The following is a 26,604-nucleotide window of genomic DNA, read 5'->3' as shown; positions in this document are numbered from 1 at the left end:
ATGCGTTCTGCCCTGCTTTTCCTGAGATCATCTGTTTATAGCCTCAGCCTAAAATCTTCCTTATGAGAAACGTTAGCGAATGTCTTATCAAGGAAGACAATGCCTCACATTAAATCATGTTGATAAGTTGACGGGAGAGAACATTCTCACCCAAGAAGATTGTTATTTCCTGAAGGGATAAAACCCCACTAGGGAAAACACCTGTGGTACTTATAGGTAGGGCTGGTCTACCAAAGCTGATAACATAGTTCTGACCAGAGGAGGAAGGCAGAGTGCATTTATTCATTCCTGAAAGCTTTGTGAGTAGGTGTGCATCTTTCACATCTTAAAGATTCACAGTCCCTGAGCTGGACAGAGGTGCCAACCCTGAAGAATCTCTCCAGAATCCAAGTTGCTGAATCTTCCCTGCTGCCTACAGAGGCTACAAACCACCATTTGACAATGGGAAACTGGGTGGTTAACCATTGGTTCTCAGTTTTGTTACTGGTAAGTGATGTTTCACTTTCTAATAATTACTCTTAGAGTAAGGAGACATTATGCTTGTTAATATTTGTGACGTTACTTGAAAGGGAAAGATCCCATGCCACTATTGAGCTCATCAAGGCCAGTTATCAGCTGAAAGGTCCAACTCTAGGATTACATATATATGTTTTATATACTTTTCTGTGTATGATATATTTCAGCATTTTAGAAAAGGAAAAAAGTCCAACTCCAGAAATTGATTGGTAAAGAGACAAAAATATAAACCACAAATATTTGGAATTTCAGTCTGTTTTCATTTTTGTCTTCTCTTTTTCTCTTCCATTTCACTTCTAACTAGTGCCATGGAGCATTCATTTCTCTCCATTCTTCTTATATTGCTCACATCAAGAAATAATAAAATTGAATATTTGAGATAGAAGTGATCTTAGAGATTATGGTCCAGTGCTGTCCACTAGAAATATAATGTAACATCACATATGTAATTTTAAAATTGTCTAATACCTAGACAATTGAAAAAGGTAAGAAATAGGTGAAATTAATGTCTAGTAATATATCTTATTTAACCCAATATATCAAAAAGTTATCCTTTCAACCTGTAATCAATATGAAAATATTAATGAGATAATTTATATTCTTTTATTTTTACTAAGTCTTTGAAATCCGATGTGTATTTTATACTTACAGAACATCTCAATTAAACTAGGTATATTTCATGTGCTTAGTAGCCACATGTGCTTAGTGGCTACAGCTTTGTGTAGTGCAAAACCAAGCCAACTCTTTGATTTTATAAGGGAAAATAAGACCTAGACGTCACACAGTGAATTGATTGCAGAGCCATCACTCAAATCTAGCTCCCCAGGGAGCTAGCTCCCCAGCTCCCCTTCTAATGCACTCTCTAACTGAACTCTAGTTTCAGTTATGCTATTAATTGAGTGACCTTGATCAAATTATTTATCCTCTCTAGCCTTCAGGTCACCTGTGTGTGTATGTGTGGGGGGAGGGGATTAATGAAAACTAGATTAGATATAAGTGTGCTTCTAGCTCTAAAATCCTCTGCATTTTTTATCCCTCTCTTAGGTTTTGCTTGGAGAGTTCATCACCCCTGGTGGTGATGATGATGTAACTAGCTTTGATTTTTCACCTTGCACCAATCCCACTGGCAGGCTCAGACTTCTTGTTATCTCTGACATACACTCCTTTGAACTATTTTTTTAATGAAAAATAAATTACCCCCAAAATATTTTTACTCTTCCTGCCAGGTCTTCTATTCTTTCTTTTCCATTCATAGTGGAGGAAATTATAGTCAAGGTGGGGAATGGAATTCCTTACTCTCAGATGTCACTGTATTTCATCATTCATCTTACCTAGAGTTGATGATGAGCTGACACAGAGGTCTTTGTCTATGTCCCTCTCAGATTCTGAAATATTTCTACTCTCTCTAAATAAGCTTCTCTCCTTTGTCTTCTGAACTCTTGAAGTATCTGTGGCTTTCACCTCTTTTTTTCCATTAAGGTCAAATGATCTCTGGAAAACACACAACTCTGGAAAGGGCGTGTGGGCAAAGAATGCAGGAAGAAATTGATTGGTAAAGCCAGTCTGGTGATGACACAGGCAGAATTTATTGAGCTTCTACTATGCACCAAGCACTGTATTAATCACTTCACATACATTATTTCATGTAAGCCTCACAGCATTTCTGTGGGGTAGATATAGTTATTGTCCTCATTTTATAGGTGAAGAAATTAAGGTTCAGAAAAGTTAAATCACAGATCTAAGATTACAGAGCTAGAAAGTGTTGGAGCTAGAATTTGAACCCAAGGAGTTTGACTCCAATATCACACTTCGAATCACTATGTTATGATGCCAGAGTTGTGTGAGTGGTCCAGATCTAGGGAATCTGAATGGGCCACGTTCTAGGCTAAAGGCCCTCTACCTGTGGGGCTGAGATGGTTCTGGACCATCCTGGGGCCATGGATATATATCAGAGGCATCCCAGTGCCCTAGAGTCCTGATCAATTACAGACTAGCAACTTCAAGCTTGGGCTAAAGCCCACCTGGTTGTTCTCCAAGGCAATGAATGGTAGGTTCCAAATTTCCCTCTTTGCCAATGTAGAGACAGATCTTGGGACAGACAAAAGAAGTCTTAAGAGCTCAAATGAGTCCAAAGCAATGATAGGTTAGTTTGAAAAAAGAGTCACAATCTAAAAACAGGGAAGTGTACGTCAGGAAAGTGTATTAAAGAGGCAGGCCCATCTGGAATGGTTTAGTCCCTTCAGATGGGTATTGTCACAGATGTTAAATTTATTTTCTATTTCTTTAGAAATCCATTTATTCACGTATTGCCACCTTTTAGGTGCAATAGTTTGAACGCTCCAATCCAGAAGTCGGCAAATGTTTTCTGTAAAGAGCTAGGTAGTACATATTTTAGGCTTTGCAGTCCATATGTTCTATGTCACAACTACTCAACACTTCCATTGAATCACAAAAGCATTTATAAACAATACAGAAATAAGTAGGTGTGGCTAAGTTCCAATACCACTGTATTTATAGATACTGAAATTTGAATTTCATATAATTTTCACGTGTCATGAAATATATTCTTCTTTTGATTTTTTCCAGCCATTTAAAAATGTGAAAACAACAAAATATAAAAACCATTCTTAGCTTGTAGGCTGTACAAAACGGGTGGTGAGATAGATTTGGTCTATGAGCCTTGATTTGCTGACCCTGGTCATTAGCATCTAATGCATGTCTTGAAGTCCTAACTGACTCTGAGAGTAAGTTGACTCATTTAAAATGAAAACAGATATGGGAATTCCCTGGTGGTCCAGTGATTAGGACTCTGCCCTTCCACTGCAGGGGACAAGGGTTCTATCCCTGGTCAGGGAACTAAGATCCCACATGCTGCATGGCACACACACCACCCCCAAAATGAAAACAGATAAACACAAAATAACCAAATGGTAACACTATTTTCTACCCCTTATCTACTCTTTCCCTTACCCCAATTTCACTTTATCCCTTGCTTAATTTTTCTTCCTCTAGGCTGCTTGGTTGGGGCTGAATGTTTTCCTGTTTGTGCATGCCTTCCTGTCATTTGAGAAGGCAACAAGTACTACTACACAAGACAAATCCTGGGGGTGAGTATCACAGTTGTGATGTGGGGAATCTCTGTTTTTTCTTATCTCTGACGCTGGCTTCTTTGAGACCCAATGCCCTCATTTCTCCTAGAGTTAGAGTTGCCAGGAAAAAAGTACAGGATGCCCAGGTAAATTTGAATTCCAGAAAAATAACAAATATTTTGGGGGGTATAAGTTATTCTACATATTGCATGAGACAGGGGCATATTAGAAAATTATTAATTTTTTAAAAATCTGAAGTTCAAATTTGGCTGGGCATCTGTATTTTTGTTCATTAAATCTGACAGCCCTATCCAGGGCACACTCCCCAGACCCAATAATGAAAATACACAGTAAAGAAATATTGAGCAATTTTCAAACTGGTTTCCACAGAAATTCAGGTATCCCTACAGGGTGTGAGGGGAAGGCTAACTGGGCAGTGTCTCTACTTCAACCAAAGCAGCCTTTATCTGTCTTATGGATTCCTGCTTATGATTTTAAGAAAGAGTTTGGCTGAAAACAAATAAACGAACAAGTTAAAAACCACCACTGTGGACTGATCTCACAGAAAAATACCTATCAAACAAGAAGGATACTTGGGGTGGGGGGTTTTGTGAAGTGGGTGGTGTTGCCAAATTCAAGGCCTGTATAAAAGGTGGGGTCAGGTTAGAGTAACAGGTTGGAGAAGGCTGGGGAAGGAGCAGATCAAGGACAGAAGAGGAAGGGTGGGGGTGGGTATGGCACGTTGGTGTATGGATATTCCTTAAAAGCTAAAAATAGAGCTACCATATGACCCAGCAATCCCACTACTGGGCATATACCCTGAGAAAACCATAATTCAAAAAGACATGTACCACAATGTTCATTGCAGCTCTGTTTACAATATCCAGGACATGGAAGCAACCTAGGTGTCCATCAACAGACGAATGGATAAAGAAGATGTGGCACATATACAATGGAATATTACTCAGCCATAAAAAAGAATGAAATAATGCCATTTGCAGCAACATGGATGGACCTACAGATTATCATACTAAGTCAAGTAAGTCAGAAAAAGAAAGGCAAATACTGCATGTTAACACATATATATGGAATCTAAAAAAAAAGGGTTCTGAAGAACCTAGGGGCAGGATAAGAATAAAGACACAGATGTAGAGAATTGACTTGAGGACATGGGGAGGGGGAAGGGTAAGCTGGGACAAAGTGAGAGAGTGGCATGGACATATATACACTACCAAATGTAAAATAGATAGCTAGTGGGAAGCAGCCGCATAGCACAGGGAGATCAGCTGGGTGCTTTGTGACCACCTAGAGGGGTGGGTTAGGGAATGTGGGAGGGAGACGCAAGAGGGAGTAGATATGGGGTATATATATACGTATAGCTGATTCACTTTGTTATAAAGCAGAAACTAACACAATATTGTAAAGCAATTATACTCCAATAAAGATGTGTTAAAAAAAAAAAAGAATTCATCCCATACAGGTAGCCTCCACAGAATATGGAGCTGTGAAATTGTAGTCCTATGTTCTTCAATTCACTTGTCAATTTTAGTTTTAAGGAACTTTTGTGACTCAAATAAGCAAGGAGTGGGAACCAATGTGGAAATGCAGGATCTTTGAGATGAGCAGAGAAAATTTACTCAGAAATAGAACAGGCCGTCTCTACCAAAACAGTTGGAGCGTGACTCAGCAGAGGGAGAAAACACAGGTCATGTGGAAGAGTCAGAAATGGAAAACAGTAGGGCAGCTCATGTTCATTGCACTGCCTGACATTGTAAGCCATTATGGATGGTAGGCACATCTTGACCTGGCTTATTAAACCAATGTCACGTTGTCGCGGGTTTAGGTTGTATGGAAAAATAATTTTTGTGCCAAAAAGATAATTAGAAAAAGGCCGAGAAATTGTTAACTCTATCTCATATTCTTTTAGCAAGTCACTGACAGGCACATATGTAAGGCTGACCAGTCAGCTGAAGTGAACAAAAATTGCCTGGCTGCTGCCACCACCTTCACTGCTGCTGTGAAATTGTCACACTCCATTGTCTGCAATCCCAAGGAGCTGACTCAGAGACCAGTTGTACAGCTGAGGAGAGAAGTCGGAATTAGCTACTACAGAGTTGAACATATACTGTCTAGCCTATACCTAATCAAGCCTATTTCTGGGCTCAATACTTCTCTGAAGCACTGATTCCTTGTCTCCTTTTCTAGCAGCTTCTACTGTTGGATCAGATTGATCTTGATGTATGCTGCCTGGCCACCCAAGGAAATCAGTTTGAAATTTTGTTCTTAGAAGTTCTCCTTTCTCAAATCTCTACCTAAGTTTAAAATTTTTGCTCTGAGGGGTTCATTCGTTTTGCCTGTTTTATTTAATTATTAAAGAGATCTTAAATATAAATGGTTAATTTTTTATTGTTTTTATTACATGATTATTATTTTATTACATGATTATTACATGCTTATAATTGCAACATTAGAAAATATACAAAAGGAGAAAAATAGTTACCATCTGTAATTATAACTCAAAATATCTAAGCTTTATTTAAAGTGCAAATAAAATATATATGATCTTCAAGATTGTTTTACGAGTGACAAACTAAAATCGTAATTGAGTGTATTAAGCAAAAATCCTTGTAAAGTATTACATTCATAGAATTTATTTGTTAACATTAAGTCTTGTTCTCTTTCATATTGATAAATATATAGTCAAACATTTCCAAACCACTTTCATGAGGATTTCTCAATTCAATGTTAAGTTCAGCAAATTTTCTGTCATTTGTGAACAGAGATTTTGGACTGATTGTCCAGGTCTCAGGCTGGGCCCATGCTCACCTGCAAGATGAGGAGATGAAGCAGCTAATGGTTTCTTCTCTCCTCTGTTCTAGTCCGCATTGGCCTGGGCCCAAGCCTCTGCTTGCAGCTAGCATTTTAACAGCATGCTGATCCTGCTTCCTGTGTGTCGAAATTTGCTGTCCTTCCTGAGAGGCACCTGCTCACTGAGTCCCAGCCAGTTGTAGGTCAACTTTCACATTAAAGACAAGAGACTCTTGACATCTCAGTAGGACAGCTCAACACCAAGCCCCTAGGAATGGAAGCCAGAGGTCTCCTTTGGTAACCAAGGGGGTGAGCAAGAGTGGGTGTGTATTGGCACACTCTATGTAAGACATGTTGGTTATGGGTTAGCGAATTTCATAAAGCTGCCTGGATACACCCGATCTTGATTATTTTACATTTGTCGCTTTGTAGGTGCACCCTGGGAAAGCAACTGGATCACAACCTCACCTTCCACAAGCTGGTGGCATATATAATCTGCCTACACACAGGTAACTGGGGCAAACGATGAAACTGCAGGCTCCTGGACATTCAGAATCTAGTTTCATACATCCACGCATATAAACATTCAAAATATATTTATTGAACACCTGGTACTATTTGCCAGGCACTATTCTAAACCTGCTTTCAATGGAATTTACATTCTATTCCTTTGGGGACAGAGTGAGTATAAAAAAGATCTTGATTCTCTCTGTAATCATTATTGGGCACCTTCTGTGGACTCACCATTCTGCTTGGCACTATATATAGGATCCTCCTCTTCTAGTGGGGCATGCCTGCCATGATGTTTCTGAGACAACTCTCACATTCCTTTCCATCTTTTCATTTAGCTCTTCACATCACCACACACCTGTTTAACTTTGAACGATATAGCAGAAGCCGACAGGCCACAGATGGATCCCTTGCTTCCATTCTCTCCAACCTATCTCATCAGGAGAAAGATTCTTGGCTAAATCCCATCCAGTCCTCAAACACGGTGAGTTGACTCAAGGGCAAAGCATCTGGAATCTGGTCATGAGCAGGAAAGGCATGGTGTCCCTGGTGGACACTGTGTCAGGCTGAAATTTCTACTTTCATAGACAATGGAGTATGTGACATTCACCCACATTGCTGGTGTCACTGGAGTGATTATCACAATAGTTCTGGTTCTCATGGACTTTAGCTATGGAATTTATCTGGAGGAGTTATTCTGAGGTCTTCTGGTATACACACCATATTTTTATCATGTACTTCATTGGCTTAGGGATTCATGGCCTTGGGTAAGGTCCTCAAACTCCCATTTTCATGCCCCAGTTCCTGACCTTGTGTAATTCTTTGCCACATATTGTCTTTTTGTCTGTCTCAGTGGACTTGTCCAGGATCAAACAGAAAAGAACATGGATGAGAATCATCCTCACAAGTGTGCAGAGTTTTCTGAGAAGTGGAATGATCCTGACTCCCACTGCAAGCCTCCCCAATTTGAAGGGCTCCCCGCTGAGGTAAGACCAGGACAAGGATAGTAGATTCTTGTTAGGAGCTGTTATTGGTATTATTCTTATTATTACTCTTCTTATGATAACCATTATTAGCTCAGCCTGGTGCTGGCTCCTATGGAGGACATATGTTATACGTTATTCATCTTCTGACTGAAGGCTTGTACCCTTTGACCAGCATCTCCCCATTTCCCCCACCTTCCAGCCCCTTACTACTTTCTGTTTCTGAGTTCAACTTTTTTTCTTTTTTTAAAAATTGAAGTATAATTGACTTACAATATTATATTGGTTTCAAGTGTACAACAGAGTGATTTGGTATTTTTATATATTACAAAATGATCACCATAATACATTACCATCTGTCACCATACAAAGTTATTAAAATATTATTGACTATATTCCCCATGCTGTACATTACAACCCTTTGACTTATTTTATAACTGAAAGTTTGTACCTTTTAATCTCTCTCACCTATTTCACTCATTGCCCCCCTCCATCTCCCCTCTGACACCACCAGTCTCTTCTCTGTATCTACGAGTCTCTTTCTGTTTTGTTATGTTTATTCATTGTTTTGTTTTTTAGATTCCACATGTAAGTGAAATCGTAAGGTATTTGTCTTTCTCTGACTTATTGCACTTCGCATAATACCCTCAGGATCTGTCCATGTTGTTGCAAATGGCAAGATTTCATTCTATTTTATGGCTGAGTAATATTCTATTATGTATGTACATATATAATATTCCATTATATATATATATGTCACATTTTCTTTATCCATTCATCTATCAATGGACACTTGGTTGCTTCCATATCTTGGTTATTGTAAATAATGATGCAATGGACATAGGGATGCATATATCTTTTCAAATTAGTGTTTTTGTTTACTTTGGAAAAATACAGTTGACCCTTGAACAACTCAGGGGTTAGGAGTGACAATCCTGGGAAGACAAACATCTGTGTATAACTTTACAGCTGGCCTTTGTATCCACGTTTTGGCATCAGCAGACTCAACGAACCACAGATCTTGTAGTATTATAGTATGTATTTATTGAAAAACTCTGCATATAAATGGACATGTGCAGTTCAAACTCGTGTTGTTCAAGGGTCAGCTGTACCCAGAAGTGGAATTGCTAGCTCCTATGATAGTTCTATTTTTAATTGTTTGAGGAACTGCCATACTGTTTTACATAATGGCTGCACCAATTTACACTCCCTCCAACAGTGCACAGGATTCCCTTTTCTCCACATTCTCACCAGCACTTATTTGTTGTCTTTTTTATAATAGCCATTCTGAAAAGTGTAAGGTGATATCTCATTTTGGTTTTGATTTGCATTTCTCTGATGATTTAGTGATATTGTGCATCATTTCATATGTCTGCTGGCCATCTGTATGTCTTTTTTTGAAAAATGTCTATTCAGGTCCTCTGTCCATTTTTTAATTGGGTTGTTTGTTTGATGTTGAGTTATATGAGTTCTTTGTATATTTTGGGTATTAACCCTTTATTGGATATATCATTTGCAAATATCTTCTCCCATTCAGTAGGCTGTCTTTTCGTTTTGTTGATAGTTCCCTTCATTGTGCAAAAGCTTCTTATTTGATATAGTCCTATTAGTTTATTTTTGCTTTTGTTTCCCTTGCCTGAGGAGACATATCAAAAAAATATTGCTAAGACTGATGTCAAAGAGCATACTGCCTGTTTTCTACTAGGAATTTTATGGTTTCAGGTCTTACATTGAAGTCTTTAATTCATTTTGAGTTTATTTTTATTTATAGTGTAAGAGAGTAGTCCAATTTGATTCTTTTCCCTGTAGCTGTCTGGTTTTCCCAACACCATTTATTGGAGAGGCTATCTTTTCCCCATTGTATGATCTTGCCTCCTCTGTCATAGATTAATTGACCATCTAAGTGTGGGTATATTTCTGGGCTCTCTATTATGCTCCATTGACCTATGTGTCTGCTTTCATGCCAGTATCATACTTTTTTTTTTTGGCGGGGGGGAGTGCCTGCCTGCGGCTGCCGGGCCTCCCCTTTCCCAGGCGGGTCAGGACGCAGGCAGAGCTCGCGCTTGCTGAGCGGAAAGGAAAGGCCAGCTTTTCATTAATATTATCTTCCCTGAAAATCTTTCTTTTCTTTTTTTTTTTTGCTGGCCTCCTGGAGGCTGGAATTCCATTCGTGTAGTAAGGCTCTGTTGGCGGAAAGGCGCACTTGGACCTGAGACCGAGAAGGGTGCGCAGCGAGGCTGGGGGTGCGGGCGCGGGCGGGAGGCGTCACGTTAAATGCTAGGTTCCTGGGGTCGGCTGTATCCGGACTCCTGGTGTCCCTTCCATGCACCTCCCGCGGGGAGGACACGGCTCACTGGAAGCGGAATCCCGCGCTGCCCTCGCTTCCCGAACCTGGCTACACCGAGGGCTCTCCGCCTAGGCTTTCAAGTAACCGATGAACTTGGCCGAGAGCAGGAAGGATGAGGATCCCCTGCCTCCTCTCGCCGGATTCTAGATGGTCGGGGACGGGCAGGGACTGTCTCCCCTGGCGTAACATTTCCCATCTCCCCAAACAGTAGCTATACGTTTAAAATAAGTAAGTATCATACTTCTTTGATTACTGTAGCTTTATAGTGTAGTTTGAAACCTGGGAGCTCTAGCTTTGTTCTTCTTTCTCAAGACTGTTTTGGTTGTCCAGGGTCTTTTGTGTTTCCATACATATTTTAGAATTACTTTTTCTAGTTCTGCAAAAAATACCGTTAGTATTTTGGTAGGGATTTTGATTACTGTAGCTTTGTAGTGTAGTTTGAAACCTGGGAGCTCTAGCTTTGTTCTTCTTTTTCAAGACTGTTTTGGTTATCCAGGGTCTTTTGTGTTTCCATACATATTTTAGAATTATTTGTTCTAGTTCTGCAAAAAATGCCATTAGTATTTTGGTAGGGATTGCATTGAATCTGTAGATTGCCTTGGGTAGTATGGTCTTTTTAGCAATAATAATTCTTCCAATCCATAAGCACAGTATATCTTCCCATGTATCGTGTCCTCTTGAATTTCTTTCATCAATGTCTTATAGTTTTCTAAGTATAGGTTTTTATACCTCTTTGTTTAGATTTATTCCTAGGTGTTTTATTCTTTTTGATGCCATTGTAAATGGGATTGTTTCTTCATTTCTCTCTCTGATAGTTCATTTTTAGTGTATGGAAACACAACAGATTTCTGTATATTAATTTCATACCCTGAAACTTTACTCAATTAATTTATTAGCTCTAATAGTTTTTTGGTGGTGTCTTTAGAGTTTTCTATGTATATTATTATGTCATCTACAAACAGTGACAGCTTTACTTCTTTCTTTTCAATTTGGATACCTTTTATTTATTTCTCTTGTCTGCTGTGGCTAACAATTCCAATACTATGTTGAATTAAAGTGGCGAGAGTGGGCATCCTCATCTTGTTCCCGATCTTAGAGAAAATAGTTTAAGGCTTTCACCAGTGAGTATGATGCTGGCTGTAGATTTGTCATATATGGCATTTATTTTGTTGAGGCATGTTCCCTCTATACACATCTTGTTAAGAGTTTTTATCATAAATGGATGTTGAATTTTATCAAAAGCTTTTTTGCATCTATTGAGATAATCATATAATTTTTATTCTTCAATTTGTTAATGTGGTGTATCACATTGATTGATTTGCAGATATTTAACCATTCTTGCATCCCTGGGATGAGTCCCACTTGACCATGGTGTATGATCCTTTTAATGTGTTGTTGGATTCTGTTTGCTAGTATTTTGTTGAAGATTTTTGCATCTATGTTTATCAGTGATATTGGCCTGTAGCTTTCTGTTTTTGTGGTGCCTTGTTTTGGTATTAGGGTGATGCTGGCCTTACAGAATGCATTCAGAATTGTTCCTTCTTCTGTGATTTTTTGGAATAATTTGAGAAGGGTAGGTGCTAACTCTTCTTCAGGTGTTTAGTAGAATTCACCTATGAAGCCATCTGGTCCTAGACTTTTGTTTGTTTTGAGGTTTCTTTTTTATTACTGATTCAATTTCATTACTGGTAATCAGTCTGTTCATATTTTCTATTTCTTCCTCATTCAGTCCTGGGAGATTGTATGTTTCTAGGAATTTATCCATTTCTTCTAGATTGTCCATTTTATTAGCATATAATAATTTTTTGTAGTAATCTCTTATGATCTTTTATATTTCTATGGTGTCAGTTGTAACTTTTCTTCTTTCATTTCTGATTTCATTTACTTAGGCCCACTCTTTTTTTCTTGATGAGTGTGGTTAAAGGTTTATCAGTTTTGTTTATCTGTTCAAAGAACCAGCTCTCAGTTTCATTGATTTTTCTTCAGTCTCTATTTCATTTGTTTCCACTCTGATCTTTACTGGTGCTAAGCTCTTTTAGCTTTTGCATGACTGTAAAACTCTTTATCTCTTCTTCAAATCTGAATGATAGCCTTGTCAGGTAGAGTATTCTTGGTTGTAGGTTTTTTTTCATTTCATCACTTTGAATATATAGTGCCACTTCCTCCTGGCCTGCAAAGTTTTTGCTGAAAAGTTAGCTGCTAGTCTTATGGAAGTTCCCTTGTACATAACTAGTTCCTTTCCTCTTGCTGCTTTTAAGATTCTCTCTTTATCTTTAATTTTGTCATGTTAATTATAATGTGTCTTGGTGTGGATGTCTTTGAGTTCATGTTGTTTGTGACTCTCTGTGCCTCCTGGACCTGGATGTCTGCTTCCTTCCCCAGGTTAGGGAAGTTTTCAGCTATTATTTCTTCAGATAACTCCTCTGCCCCTTTCTCTCTCTCTCCTTCTCTGAGACCCCTATATTGCAAATGTTAGCATGCTTGATGTGGCCCCAGAAGTCTCTTAAGCTCTTCTCATTTTTTTTATTCTTATAGGCTTTTTAATATACATACATATTCAGACATATGTATCTAGTTTTTTGTTGTTTTTAATAATGGAACAATTCTGTAGTACTTGTTTGATTCCTGATTTTCAAGAAAACCATATATCTTGAGCATCTTTTCAGGTCAATATAGACTTATATCATTTTTTTCTCCTCATTTTTTAAAATTCTTTTTTCTGTTTAGCTTCAGTGATTTCCATTACTCTGTCTTCCAGTGTGCTGATCTGTTCCTCTGTATCATCTAATCTACTGTTGATTCCTTCTGGTGTATTTTTTATTTCAATTATTTTATTTCAGCTCTCTTTGGTTCTACTTTATATTTTCTAACTCTTTGTTAAAACTTCTCAGTGTTCATTTTTTATTTTCCTGAGTGTGTTGAGCATCTTTGTGATCATTACCTTGAACTCTTTATCAGGTAGATTACTTATCTCCACTTTGCCTAGTTCTTCTGGGGTTTTGTCTTGTTCATTTGTCTGGAAGATATTCCTCTGTCTCCCCATTTTGCCTAATTGTCTGTTTATTTCTATGTATTAGATAGGTCAGTTACATTTCCCGATCTTGGAGAAGTGGCCTTATGTAGGAGACATCCTATGGGGCCCAGTAGCACACTCCCCTCTGATCACCAGAGCTATATGCTGTATGGGTGCCACCAATGTGAGCTGCATGGGCTCTTCTGTTGTGATGAGGCTGACTACTATGGGCATACTGGTAAGCATGACTGGCCTCTGGCCACATTGGCTGCCAGGCCCTGCCTCTTGTAGTGGCTGCCAACCTGCTGGGTGGCTGGGTCCCTGTGTGGCTGCCTTCATAGTCTGGGGGTCCTAGGGCTGGTGCCAGCTTGCTGTTGGGTGGGACCATGTCCCAGTGTGACTGTCTTTGCAGCTGGGGGGACTCCAATGCCAGCCCACTGGTGGGTGGGTAAGCTCCCAGCACTAATAGGCTAGAGGGAGGACTCCAAAATGGCACTTGCCAACACCAGTGTTCTAGTGGTAGAACGAGCTCCCCCAAATGGTTGCCACCCATATCTATATCCCACAGGTTTGGCTCCAATGACCTCCTGCCTCTCCAGGAGGCTCTCCAAGATCAGCAGGTGGTCTGACCCAGGCTCCTTTCAAACGACTGTTTCTGCCCTGGGTCCTAGAGCATGTGAGATTTTGTATACACCCTTTAAGAGTGGAGACTCTATTTCTCACAGCCCTCTGGGCCTCCCAAAAGTAAGCCCCAGTGGCCTTCAAAGTCAAAATTTCAGGGGCTCGTGCAAAACCCCAGGCTGGGGAGCCCAATGTGGGCCTCAGATCCCTCCCTTCTTGAGGAGAACCTCTGCAATTGTAATCATCCTCCTGTTTGTGGGTCACCCACTTGGGCGTATGGGTCTTGACTATAACACAACTCCACCCCTCTTAGCCATCTCGTTTTGGTTATTTCTTTATATTTTTAGTTGTGGAAAATGTTTTCTGCTGGTCTTCAGGTCATTCTCATAGATAGTTGCTCTGTAAATATTTGTAATGTTTGTGTGCATGTGGGAGGAGGCAAGCTCAGGGTTTTCCTACTCCACCATCTTGGCCACAGCCTGCTGCCTTGTGATTTCATAAAATACCAACAAGAAGCCTCTGAAGGAAGGTCCTCTCCTCAACTCCTGGATGGGGAACCTGAGGCTTGGGGAGCTTAGTACCCTATTTTGCCATATGTCATTGGCAGAGGCCACACGGGAAGCCCCCTCAATATATTTTTTAAACCATTCTTGAAGTTGGCTTTCTTTGGTATTGTAAGAACATGCCTGGAAATTATTGTTAGATAGTGGATGATCAATAAACTGGATTCCAGGGAACTTAAGGTGTGCCTCAAGGTAAGTACCATGGATATTACGCTTTACCTTTGCTTGTTCATAAAATATGTTAGATTGAGGAAGAAATGGAAGGGAAAGGTTGATTTGTGGTGTCTTAAAGTGCTCTGAGGATGATTAAAGTCTTTAAATCATATGCAGAATTAAGAGCAATAGCTCTGTCCTCATGTAGAAAGAGAAAAATGTTTTTTGAAAACCCCCTGTGACTTCCTTGGCGGTGCAGTGGTTAAGAATCCGCTTGCCAATGCAGGGGACACGGGTTCAAGCCCTGGTCCGGGAAGATCCCACATGCTGCAGAGCAACTAAGCCCATGCACCACAACTACTGAGCCCACGTGCCACAACTACTGATGCCCACGTGCCTAGAGCCCGTGTTCTGCAACAAGAGGAGCCACCACAATGAAAAGCCCACACACTACAACTAAGAGTAGCCCCCGCTTGCTGCAACTAGAGAAAGCCCACGCACAGCAATGAAGACCCAACACAGCCAAAGATTAATTAATTTTTTAAAAAAGAAAGAAAGAAAGAAAGAAGGAAAGAAAGAAGAAGGAAAGAAAGAAAGAAAGAAAAAGAAAGAAAGAAAGAAAGAAAGAAAGAAAGAAAGAAAATCCCCTAAAGTTGACATTTCAAATCAGTTGGGGAAAAAAGATACATTATTCAATACTTTTCTTTACAATAATAGGATAGACATCTAGGAAAAAAAGCTGTCTCTTTATTCCACACTTTACAGTAAAATATGGTCAAGGATGCATGGATCAAGGATTTAAATGTTGAAAAAAATGAAAGAAATCATAAAAGCACCCTAAGACCACATGGGAATTTTTTTTCTAATACTAGAGTGTTAGTAAAAATATTCTAAATAATATTTTTAAAAAGCTCAAAGCCTCGGGCTTCCCTGGTGGCGCAGTGGTTAAGAGTCCGCCTGCCGATGCAGGGGACACGGGTTCGTGCCCCAGTCCGGGAAGATCCCACATGCCGCGGAGCGGCTGGGCCCATGAGCCATGGCCGCTGAGCATGCGCGTCCGGAGCCCGTGCTCCGCAATGGGAGAGGCCACGTCAGTGAGAGGCCCGCATACCCGAAAAAAAAAAAAAAAAGCTCGAAGCCAGAAAAGGAAAGAAAATACATATTTTTATTCAAATTTATTTATTCTCTCCTTCTCTCTCTCCATTCATCCATACATATATATATATTTATGGCAAAAAAATCCATCATAAATAAAGACAGGTAACAAATTACTGAGTAGGAAAAGTATTTACAGTTCACAGACCATGAATTAATTTCCTAATATACAAATATAGAAATCAATAAGAAAAAGCCTAACAACCTGATTTAAAAAAAAGATGTAGAAGATATGAACAGTGATCACCGTAATAAACCTAACAGATTAGCAAAGATCAAAGAGTTTGCTCATGTGCTGTGTTGGTAATGCTCTCAAGCATTGCTGGTGAGCATCTAAAATATGCTTGCAAATGTGTTAAATTACATGTATTAGGTTATTCATTGTAGCATTGCTTGGTAGAACAAAAGATTGGAAATAAGTGCCCATCAATAGGGGACTAGTTAAATTACGGGACTTTCCTACAATGGCATACTCTGTAACCATTGAAAATAAAAAGGTAGCTTTCTAGATATGAATATGGGCCAGTCTCTAAGATGTTAAATGAAAAAAAGTCAGGGCAGTATGTATGCTCTGCTACCATTTGTACTTAATGTAATATTATCATTTAAATGCATATTCTCCAAAAGGATTCACAAAATAATAATATTGACTGCCTTGGGGAGCTGAGGGGAGCCGTGGAAGGGAGATTTACTTTTTATTGTATACCCTTTTGTACTTTTGAATTTTGTGACATGTACGTGTATTACCTATTTTAAAAATAATTTTTAAAGGACATACCTGATATATGTTAATAGCGCATTTCATTTCTAAAGTCAGTGGAACTTGTAGGCTATGACCAGACACCTTTTATATTATTTGACCAGTAAGAGGTCCTTAAAGACAAGAAGTTACAACGCTTGACTAGTCCCTTACTAGCTAAGGCAGTTAATCCCCTGTCTTACCTTGCACATCAGCTTCTATCCCTTTCCCATCTATTACCTGAGATAAAGGTATAGTTGGCCTATTCGGAGGTATACTTAGAACTCAGGGGTTGCTTTGAATAGTCATGTAATACCACAAGGGAGAGAATACCGGTTTTGCCATTTGTTTGAATGTATTGGTTTGTTTCTTCCAGAAACACACACAAAAATACTCTCTCCACATTCTCCCCATTTAAAAATTATAAAAATAATACATGCTTATTGTAGAAAGTTTGGAAAACACAGAAAAATATTTAGAAGAAAATTAAAATTTCACAGAATTTTATCACCTAGAAGTAATAACTTTTTTCCTTTAGTCTATATCATGGATCCTTTCCTATATTGTCAAGTATTCTACTGAAACTTTTTTTTTTTTTTTTGCTGCACCACACAGCATGAGGGATCTTCAATCCCGACCAGTGACTGAACCCATGGCCCCTGCATTGGGCATGTGGAGTCCTAACCACTGGACAACCATGGAAGTCCCTGAAGAATTTGTTTTAAAAATGCCATATGTTATACCATTTTGTCATTTTTTTCTACATGATCATTTTTAATGACCTTGAAGGTATTATGCTAAGTGAAATAAGTCAGACAGAAAAAGACAAATACTGTATGATCTCACTTATATATGGACTCTAAAAAAAAAAAAAAAAAGCTCATAGATACAGAGAACAGATTGGTGGTTACCAGAAGCAGGGGTTGGGGTGTAGGTGAAATGGGTGAAGGTAGTGAAAAGGTACAAACTTCCAGTTATAAAATGTCCTGAGGATCTAATGTACAGCATGGGGACTATAATTAATAATACTCTACTGCATATTTGAAAGGTGCCAACAAAGTAGATCTTAAAATTTCTCATCACAAGAAAAAAAATTTTTTTGTAACCATGCATGGTGAGAAAGGTTAACTAGAATTATTGTGGTGATCATTTTGCAATATATACAAATACTGAATCATTATGTTGTACACCTGAAAATAATATGTTATATGTCAATTATATCTCAATACAAAAAAATTTATAAAAATTAAGAAAGGAGTTTGGTATTAGCCAAAAAAAGTCTGTATGATATGCCACTTTTTTTCTTTTTTAATAAAATTATTTATTTATGGCTGCGTTGGGTCTTTGTTGCTGCACGTGGGCTTTCTCTAGTGGCGTCGAGCAGCAGCTACTTTTCGTTGCGGTGCACGGGCTTCTCACTGCTGTGGCTTCTCTTGCTGCAGAGCACAGGCTCTAGGCGCGTGGGCTTCAGTAGTTGTGGCACACGGGGTCAGTAGTTGTGGTTCGCGGGCTCTAGAGCGCAGGCTGAGTAGTTGTGGTGCATGGGCTTAGTTGCACCATGGCATGTGGGATCGTCCCAGACCAGGGCTCGAACCCGTGTCCCCTGCACTGGCAGGTGGATTCTTAGCCACTGTGCCACCAGAGGAGTCCGATATGCCATTTTTGTAATTTTCTTCTTAGTAAATAAGGGGTCATGACTATACTCATATACTTTGTGCACACCTTAATTATTATTTTATGCTCCATTTCCTAGAAGTAAAATTCCTGTGTCAAAGAGAAGGAATGCTTTCAAGGCTGTTGAGATGCTTTGCCCAATTGCTCTCTGGGAAGATGCTACTTATTTGTACTTCTCCCAGGTGCACATGTGAATGTGTCTATTTCCCTGCATCCCACTTAATGGTGGGCATTATTGTTTGAAACTGCTTTCCAATTTGAGACGCTAAAATGCTATTTTGTTTTAATATTCATTTTCTCTGATTACTTTCAAAGCTAACATTTTTTTTCCCACGTTGGTGATTAGCCACTTTATTTTTTTTAGTTTATTTTTGGCCACACCCCACAGCATGTGGAACTTCCCCGACAGGGATCAAACCCGTGCTCCCTGCACTGGAAGCATGGAGTCCAAACCACTGGACCAGCAGGGAAGTCCTAGCCACTTCTTAAATATATTTTTTTCATGTCTTCTGAATTCAGCTGAGGATTTTTTTCCAAATAAGAAGTAGCATCAAATTGTATTAAAACCACTCTCTGATTTACTGGCCCCGTCTCTGCCCCTTTCCTCCCCAGAGATACCCAAGAAAGTATCTTGCCTGAAACAGCATAAGAAACCTCATTCCACACAGTTCCAATGTATTGTGATTGAGCAGTTGGGCAAAAAAGAACATGACTTAGCACTGCTAGGAAATACATTTTTAGTAGCTCCCGTGCATATAGAAGCAAACTGCTGCCTTTGAGAAGATCTCAGGGATAGAGAGACTGCTTTAAAAAAAAGTAGACAAGATAAAAAGTGTTTTACTATGTTAGATGTTTTGAGCACCTGAAAAAAGAGGTGATGGATAAATACCAAGTTTTATATATTACTGTTACCAATAGTGTCAGCCACACACTTTCCCTTTTTTTGTTTTATTTTTAATCATCTGCTGCTATTTCACATCTACTTTCTCTGTTGGTTTTTCAGATTGGACAAGTTGTCCTGGAAGATAGTCTTAGATTCTTAAAATTAAACTTTAAATATAATTTAAGAATATATATAATTACCATGTATTTTATTTCTGTGCTTTTCTCTTGCTTCCTGGTGAGACCTGTAAAATTTCAGGAAATGATCTGTTTTATGAGTAACAGATTATCAAACAAAACCATTGTGGATTACTCCTTTCCATTTCTGTCTTCAAGCTTTGGTGAAATTAGCGGCTTAATAATGATACACGTCAGAGAACTCAGTAAATATTTATTGAAGGAATGAACTGCTACACAAACAAATCGTAGAGATTAATGTGTAACCTCACCTTTTATTGTCTCTGTGTGCAGTCTTGGAAGTGGATCCTTACACCAGTCATTATTTACATCTTTGAAAGGATCCTCTGATTTTATCACTCCCAGCAGAAGGTTGTGATGACCAAGGTAAAGAATATGCACTTTCTTCTTGCTCTGCTAAGAGTTGTGTTCTTCCTGATTATAGAAATAGATTGCCACATTGTCACCTTGACAGGAATAAAAGAGAATTTGAGGGCAATATATTTGAGTTCCTCCAGAGCTGGACAGAGCTGGACAGAGAGGTTTGGCAGAAATCATCAGCATGGGTCTATGTCAGAAGCTGCAAACAGGCAGTCTGCGCCATATCTAGTCCACGGACATATTTTGTTTGTCACACACCCTGATTGTTCAGAAAGTCAAATTGGTTGCTAACATTTAGAAATCTGGATGGAGGCTTTCACATTTAAAAAAATGGCATTTCTTGTTGCTTTTCCAGCCTACCCAGTTACAGCACAGGGAATTTATATTCAATATCTTGCAATAACCTATAATGGAATATAATCTGAAAATAATAACTGAATCACTATGCTGTACACCTGAAACTAACACAATATTGTAAATCAACCATGCTTCAATTTTTAAAAGTGGCATTTCTGGCTTCTCTTGAAGAATCAGGCAACCTGATAATGCTGAGTCTGGGCTACGTAGTGCGACCACTGTCTGGACTTGGTAACTGCTGCCCCCTTTAGAAAAGACTTGTGTTCGCAATTTACGGCCATCACCAGCTCTCCGGCTTTACTTATTTACCTTATCTGCCTGCTCCTGTCGCCATTTGAATTTGCCTCCTTTGGCCTCTGTGCTTTATTCATAGGATGGGTCATGTACCCATCCAAAGTTTTGGAATTGCAGATGCACAAGCATGGCTTCAGCATGGAAGTGGGACAGTATATTTTTGTTAATTGCCCCTGAATCTCTTACCTGGAGTGGCATCCCTTTACCCTGACCTCTGCTCCAGAGGAAGACTTCTTTTCCATTCATATCTGAGCAGTGGGGGACTGGACAGAAAATCCCATAAGGGCTTTTGAACAACAGAATTCACCAGTTCCCAGGTAGGTCCTTAAGAGCAGCAAAGACCCAGACCAGAAAGCAGACAAGCAGAAAAGAGAAAGCAATTCCTCACCGAAACTTAAGTCTGGTACAATGGAGTATGATTAAAATAAACAGGTAGCAATCAGCTGTGGAACAGCTCTGCCTCTGGGGGTATTTTTGAGGTTGTGGGTGGAGGTGAGACTTCACTTGCCCTTTGTTTTTTGCCTTCTGCCAGGATCAAGGTGGATGGTCCCTTTGGCACTGTCAGTGAGGATGTCTTCCAGTATGAAGTGGCTGTGTTGGTCGGAGCAGGAATTGGGGTCACCCCCTTTGCTTCCATCTTGAAATCCATCTCGTACAAATTCTGGAATGCAGATCACAACCTCAAAACACAAACGGTATGCTCCCGAATACCACTTTTCATCTGGTCTGGGCCTGATAGGTCCATTGCTTTCATGGGCTAAGCTCTTTACAACTGGTAAGAGAGTAACCCCTCCCTGGAGTTATGAGAGTGAGTGATCGCTTCTCCCTGCCAAGGCATCCGCTTCTACAGACTTACCATAAGAACCGGGTCTTCATTTTCAATTGGAGTTTACAATCACTTTGAACTAAAGCTGACGTTGGAGTTCTCTTTCCATAATGGAAGTTGTTAGGACTCTGGACATTAATGCCACCTGAGGTCTGCTGTACTGTAGAGGTGATTTTTTCAGGTCACTCTTAGACTGGATCAACAAATATAGTGTATACGTACATAATCATGTCACCATAGTGCACACTGTAAAGGGCACTTAATAAGGCTATATTCTCTTTTGCTGATTCCAGATTTATTTCTACTGGATCTACAGGGAGACAGGTGCGTTTGCTTGGTTCAATGACCTATTGGTTTCCCTGGAACAGGAGATGGAGGAATTAGGCAAAGTGGGTTTCCTAAACTACCGTCTCTTCCTCACCGGATGTGACTGCAACTTTGTGAGTTCAAACAACAGACTCATTCCCAAGATGCAAGATGAATGTCAGACAAAATATAATGCATGCTGATTAGAAATAATCATTTCTTATGATTTCCTACCTGTTCTCACCTTCACAGCCAAGTTTAAAAGTGGCTGAAGGAAGAGGCAGCTATCAGGACCTGCTTTTTCTAACTTCCTATTTCTCTGACTCCAGGCTGGTCATGCGGCATTAAGCTTTGACAAGGCCACTGATAACCTGACAGGTCTGAAACAGAAAACCTCCTTTGGGACAATGAGTTTTCTACAATAGCTACCACCCACCCCAAGTAAGTGTATTCTCCTCTAGTTACAGAATTGATTTTGCAGAACTGATTGATTTTGCAGATTTAGGTTTAGGAAAAGTATTACAGCATGTTGAACACTCTTGGGGAAGATCTCTGGGGCCAAAACTATTTGCACCAATCTTAGATTTTTGCTTAAAAGTGAGGAAATTTCCTGTGGCGTTTCAGTGAAATAAGGGTCTTGATCTTGTAATTGATGAGAAGACACTGTTGTCCCCGCATGCATTCAAATAGTGAGGCAAAGAGACTCAGTTCTGGTTGTATTACCAAACAAAATAGAGAACAGGAACAATTCAAATGCACTGTTTTGGGCTAAAGCAATTCTAAGAAAAAAGAACAAAGCTGGAGGCATAACCCTCCCAGACTTTAGATGATACTACAAAGCTGCGGTAATCAAAACAGTTTGGTACTGGCACAAAAGCAGATATATAGATCAATGGAACAGAATAGAGAGCCCAGAAATAAACCCACACACTTACAGCCAATTAATCTTCAATAAAGTAAGCAAGAATATACAATGGAGATAAGACAGTCTTTTCAGCAAGTGGTGTTGGGAAAGCTGGACAGCCTCATGTAAATCAATAAAGTCAGAACACTCCCTCACACTATACACAAAAAGAAACTCAAAATGGCTTAAAGACTTAAATATAAGACATGACACCATAAAACTAGAAGAGAACCTAGGCAAAACGTTCTCAGACATAAACTGTAGTAATATTTTCTTAGATCAGTCTCCCAAGGCAAAAGAAATAAAAGCAAAAATAAACAAATGGGACCTAATCAAACTTAAAAGCTTTTGCACAGTAAAGGAAACCATAAACAAAATGAAAAGACAACCTACAGACTGGGAGAAAATATTTGCAAGCAATGCAGCTGACGAGGGCTTACTTTTCAAAATATACAGAGAGCTCATACCACTCAATATAAAAAAAAAAAACCCTATCAAAAAATGGGCAGAAGACCTAAACAGACATTTCTCCAGAGAAGACATCAGATGGCCACCAGGCACATGAAAAGATGCTCAACATCACTAATTGTTAGAGAAATGCATATCAAAACTACAGTGAAGTTTCACCTCACACCAGTCAGAATGGCCATCATCAAAAAGTCTACAAGTAGTACATGCTGGAGAGGGTGTGGAGAAAAGGGACCCCTCCTACAGTGTTGGTGGGAATGTAAATTGGTGCAGCCACTATGGAAAACAGTATGGAGGTTTCTTTAAAAAACTAAAAATAGAGTTACCATATGATCCAGCAATCCCACTCCTGGGCACATATCCAGAGAAAACTCTAATTCGAAAATATACATGCACCCCAATGTTCATAGCAGCATTATTTACATGGAAGCAACCTAAATGTCCATTGACAGATGAATAGATAAAGAGGATGTGACACACACACACACACACAAATGGAATACTACTCAGGGACTTCCCTGGTGGTCCAGTGGTTAGGAATCCACCTTCCAATGCAGGGGACGTGGGTTCAATCCCTGGTTGCGGAACTGGGATCCCACATGCCGCGGGGCAACTAAGCCCGCGTGCTGAAACTACTGAGCACGTGGGCCACAACCTGAGCATGGCAATGAGGAGCCCCCACGCACCGCAGTGGAGGATCCCGCAAGCCACAACGAAGATCCCGCATGCCGCAACCAAGACCTGACACAGCCAAAAAATAAATAATAAAATAAATAAGTAAAAAATAATAAATTTCTTTCAAAAAAAGGGAATACTACTCAGATAATGTCATTTGCAGCAACATGGATGGACCTAGAGATTATCGTACTAAGTGAAGTAAGTCAAAGACAAATATTATATAATATCACTTATATGTGGAATCTAAAAAAATGGTACAAATGAACTTACTTACAAAACAGAAACGGAGTCACAGACATAGAAAACAAACTTATGGTTACCAAAGGGGGAAGGGGAGGAGGAGGGATAAATTGGGAGCATTGAATTAACAGATACACACCACTATATATAAAACAGATAACAAGGATTGTACCATATACCACAGGGAAGTAATAACCTATAATGGAAAAGAATCTGAAGCTGTACACCTGAAACTAACACAATATTATAAAAGTCAACTACAATTACATTTTAAAAAATGCATTGTTTTGGGCCTTAATGACCTCTACTTAAAGTAACAAGGGTTTGGAGTGTATTAACTAGTTAACTGATGACCTGACCTCAGTTTTCTGAGGGGTTCTGAGACATGCTAGAGCATGAAAATCAGCCATAAAATCAGCCATTCCAATGGGAAGATTAAGCTGATCATATTAGATAAATCCTGGGAACAAGTTGGCAGGTGAAGATCAGTTCAATTCCACAAACATTATTGGTTACCTTCTATAGGGTACAGTACACACTATTCTAAAAGATTTGGAGGTTGAAAGAAAAATAGGATATGGTTCTTGCCTTCAAGGAGCACACATTTTAACGAGAGATGCATATAATCAACTCAAGCAGAATGATGCACTCCATGAAGCAGGTACATGGACATGGAGGAAAAGTCTATGCCCATATGGGGTGATCAGGAAAGGCTTCAGGAAGGCAGTGGAGAGAACACTTAGTGACTCAGATTTAGATGATCCTGGGTCCTACTGCTAGTTCTGACACTTTCTAGTTCTGGGACCTTGAGCTACAAAGCCCTCTGATCTTCAGATTCCTCATATGTAACATGTGGGTTTATATTAGTAAGCGCCTGCTCTACTCACTTGCAGGACTGTCGTGAATAATAAGCAAGACAATATATAAAAAATGTTCTGTAAACTGTAAAACAGCATATAAACAAAAGAGATTATGTTAATTATTGTGTCGGGTTGATCATAGTTGAAGTTGTATTAAGGAATGCATACAATATGTGGGAAGGGAGAAAGATGAGCCAGGGAAGAAGTAGGAGAATGTGTAGAAGCAGTATCACAGAAGCCAAGGGAGGAAGTATTAGAGGAGTATTGTCAACAGGGTTGGAGGAGTGGCAGGGTCCAGGAAATGCTTATTTAGTTTAAGGATGATCTAAGCATATTTATAGACAGATCAGGAGCCAGTAGATAGGAATAAAATAAACATACAAAAGGGGAGACAGGGCTAGGATGCCCATAATAAAAGGGCAATAACAAGGGTTGGTGAGGAAATGGGGAAATTGTAGGCAAGTTCCTCCCACGTTGCTTATGGGAATGTGAAAAAGTGCAGCACTTTAGGAAAACTCTGGCATTTCCTCAAAATGTTAAACATAGAGTCACCACATGACCCAGCAATTTCACTCCTAAGTACATACCCAAGAGAAATGAAAACATATGATGTCCACACAAAAACTTGTATGTATGTAAAATAGCCAAAAAGTGGTAACAACCCAAGTGTCCATCAACAGATGAATGGATAAACAAAACGTGGTATATTCACACAAAGGAATATTATTCAGCCGTAAAAAGGAATGAAGTATATTACATGCTACAACATGGAGGAACCTTGAAAACAGTATGCTAAGTGCAAGAAACCAGACACAAAAGGCCACATATTGTATGATTCCATTTATATGAAATGTTCAGAATAGGCAAATCTAGAGACAGAAAGTATACTTGATTGTCTAGGCCAGGGAGTGGGGGCAGTTGGGAGGAAATGGGGAGTGACTGCTAATGTGTATGGGCTTCCTTTTTGGGAAGATGGAAATGTTCTCGGATTAGATAGTGGTGATGGTTGTACAACTTTGCGGTTATACTAAAAAGCACTACCTGAACACTCTAAAAACGTGAATGTTAAGTCATGTGAATTATGTCTCAAGTAAAAAAGAGGGAAGAGGAAGGTATGAGGAAGGAAGGACAGGGTGAGACCCAGAGAGCCTAGTTAGAAAGATTATCCTTGGCAATAAGAATCACCACCTCTTCAGTGTGAGAAAACACTGGATGGATTTAATGGCAGCTAACATATGCACTTGCTATGTGCCAGGCATTTTTCTAATTGCTTTACATATGTTATTTTTGTTTAAACCTTCAAACAACCCTGTGAGGTGGATACTATTTTTATCCCATTTTACAGGGGGGAATATTGAAACACAGAGAAGTTAAGAAACTTGCCTAAAGTCACACAGCTGGGACAAATGTCAGAACAGGGATTGGAACCTAGACAGCCTGGCTCGAGTCTAGTACTTCATCAGTGCACTGCACTCCATCTCCTGAGTGTCTGTGCTCAATAGAATAGGCAAGGCTGAGTGCTGAGAGGGTTAAGGGTTGGGAGCATATTTGGGGCTTGCAAGCAGAAAAGGTGAGAAGACGAACATGAAGAACATGAAAAAGTCAATAACTGAATTTTTATGTAAGGTTGTTGGGAGTAGTAGAGGCCTAGCAGAGGCAGAAACCATTCCCACAAACACTGTCAGCAGCCTTTGCTGCATTCTAACTCTGGCTACCATTCTATTCTTGCAGGTCGGCGGTGGGAGTCTTCCTATGTGGTCCTCAGACTTTGGCAAAGAGCCCGCGCAAATGCTGTCATCAGTACTACAGCCTGGATCCTAGGAAGGTTCAATTCTACTTCAACAATGAAAATTTCTGAAATATAAGAATAAGGATGGTAATCTGCATTTAGCTTCTGTATCTTCAACAATTTACTTGGTCTGGTCAGGTTTGGGCAGCCACTTAAGGACAATAACATGTTTCTTTCAAGCCTTGACTCCCTAGTATTCTTTTTTGATTGGACTCAACTTCGTCATCACTGAGCTTCATGGACCTAAGAACTTCAGGAGTCACAATAATTG

General features: G+C 39.5%; 1 protein-coding gene across 1 annotated transcript; it reads left to right on the top strand.

Annotated features, from left to right (window-relative positions):
• Positions 1-441: 441 nt before the first annotated feature.
• On the top strand, positions 442-26,461 carry NOX1 (NADPH oxidase 1; the record flags this gene model as incomplete). The annotated part of the gene is given in 20 exon segments (XM_082609575.1): positions 442-486; positions 3,529-3,589; positions 3,592-3,623; positions 6,485-6,520; positions 6,524-6,612; positions 6,846-6,922; positions 7,262-7,407; positions 7,511-7,584; positions 7,586-7,690; positions 7,777-7,909; positions 19,525-19,578; positions 19,582-19,617; positions 20,344-20,436; positions 20,440-20,511; positions 20,515-20,579; positions 20,795-20,957; positions 21,382-21,528; positions 21,724-21,790; positions 21,793-21,835; positions 26,276-26,461. Coding segments are annotated over 20 exon segments (1,665 nt in total). The 3' UTR covers positions 26,403-26,461.
• Between the last annotated feature and the right edge of the window lie 143 nt (positions 26,462-26,604).

Source organism: Mesoplodon mirus (genome assembly GCF_964341445.2).
Source record: "Mesoplodon mirus genome assembly, chromosome: X".
In the NCBI taxonomy this organism is placed as follows: Eukaryota; Metazoa; Chordata; class Mammalia; order Artiodactyla; family Ziphiidae; genus Mesoplodon; species Mesoplodon mirus.
The sequence above is the reverse complement of the archived record's forward strand: the minus strand, read 5'-3'. Positions and strand labels throughout refer to the sequence as shown.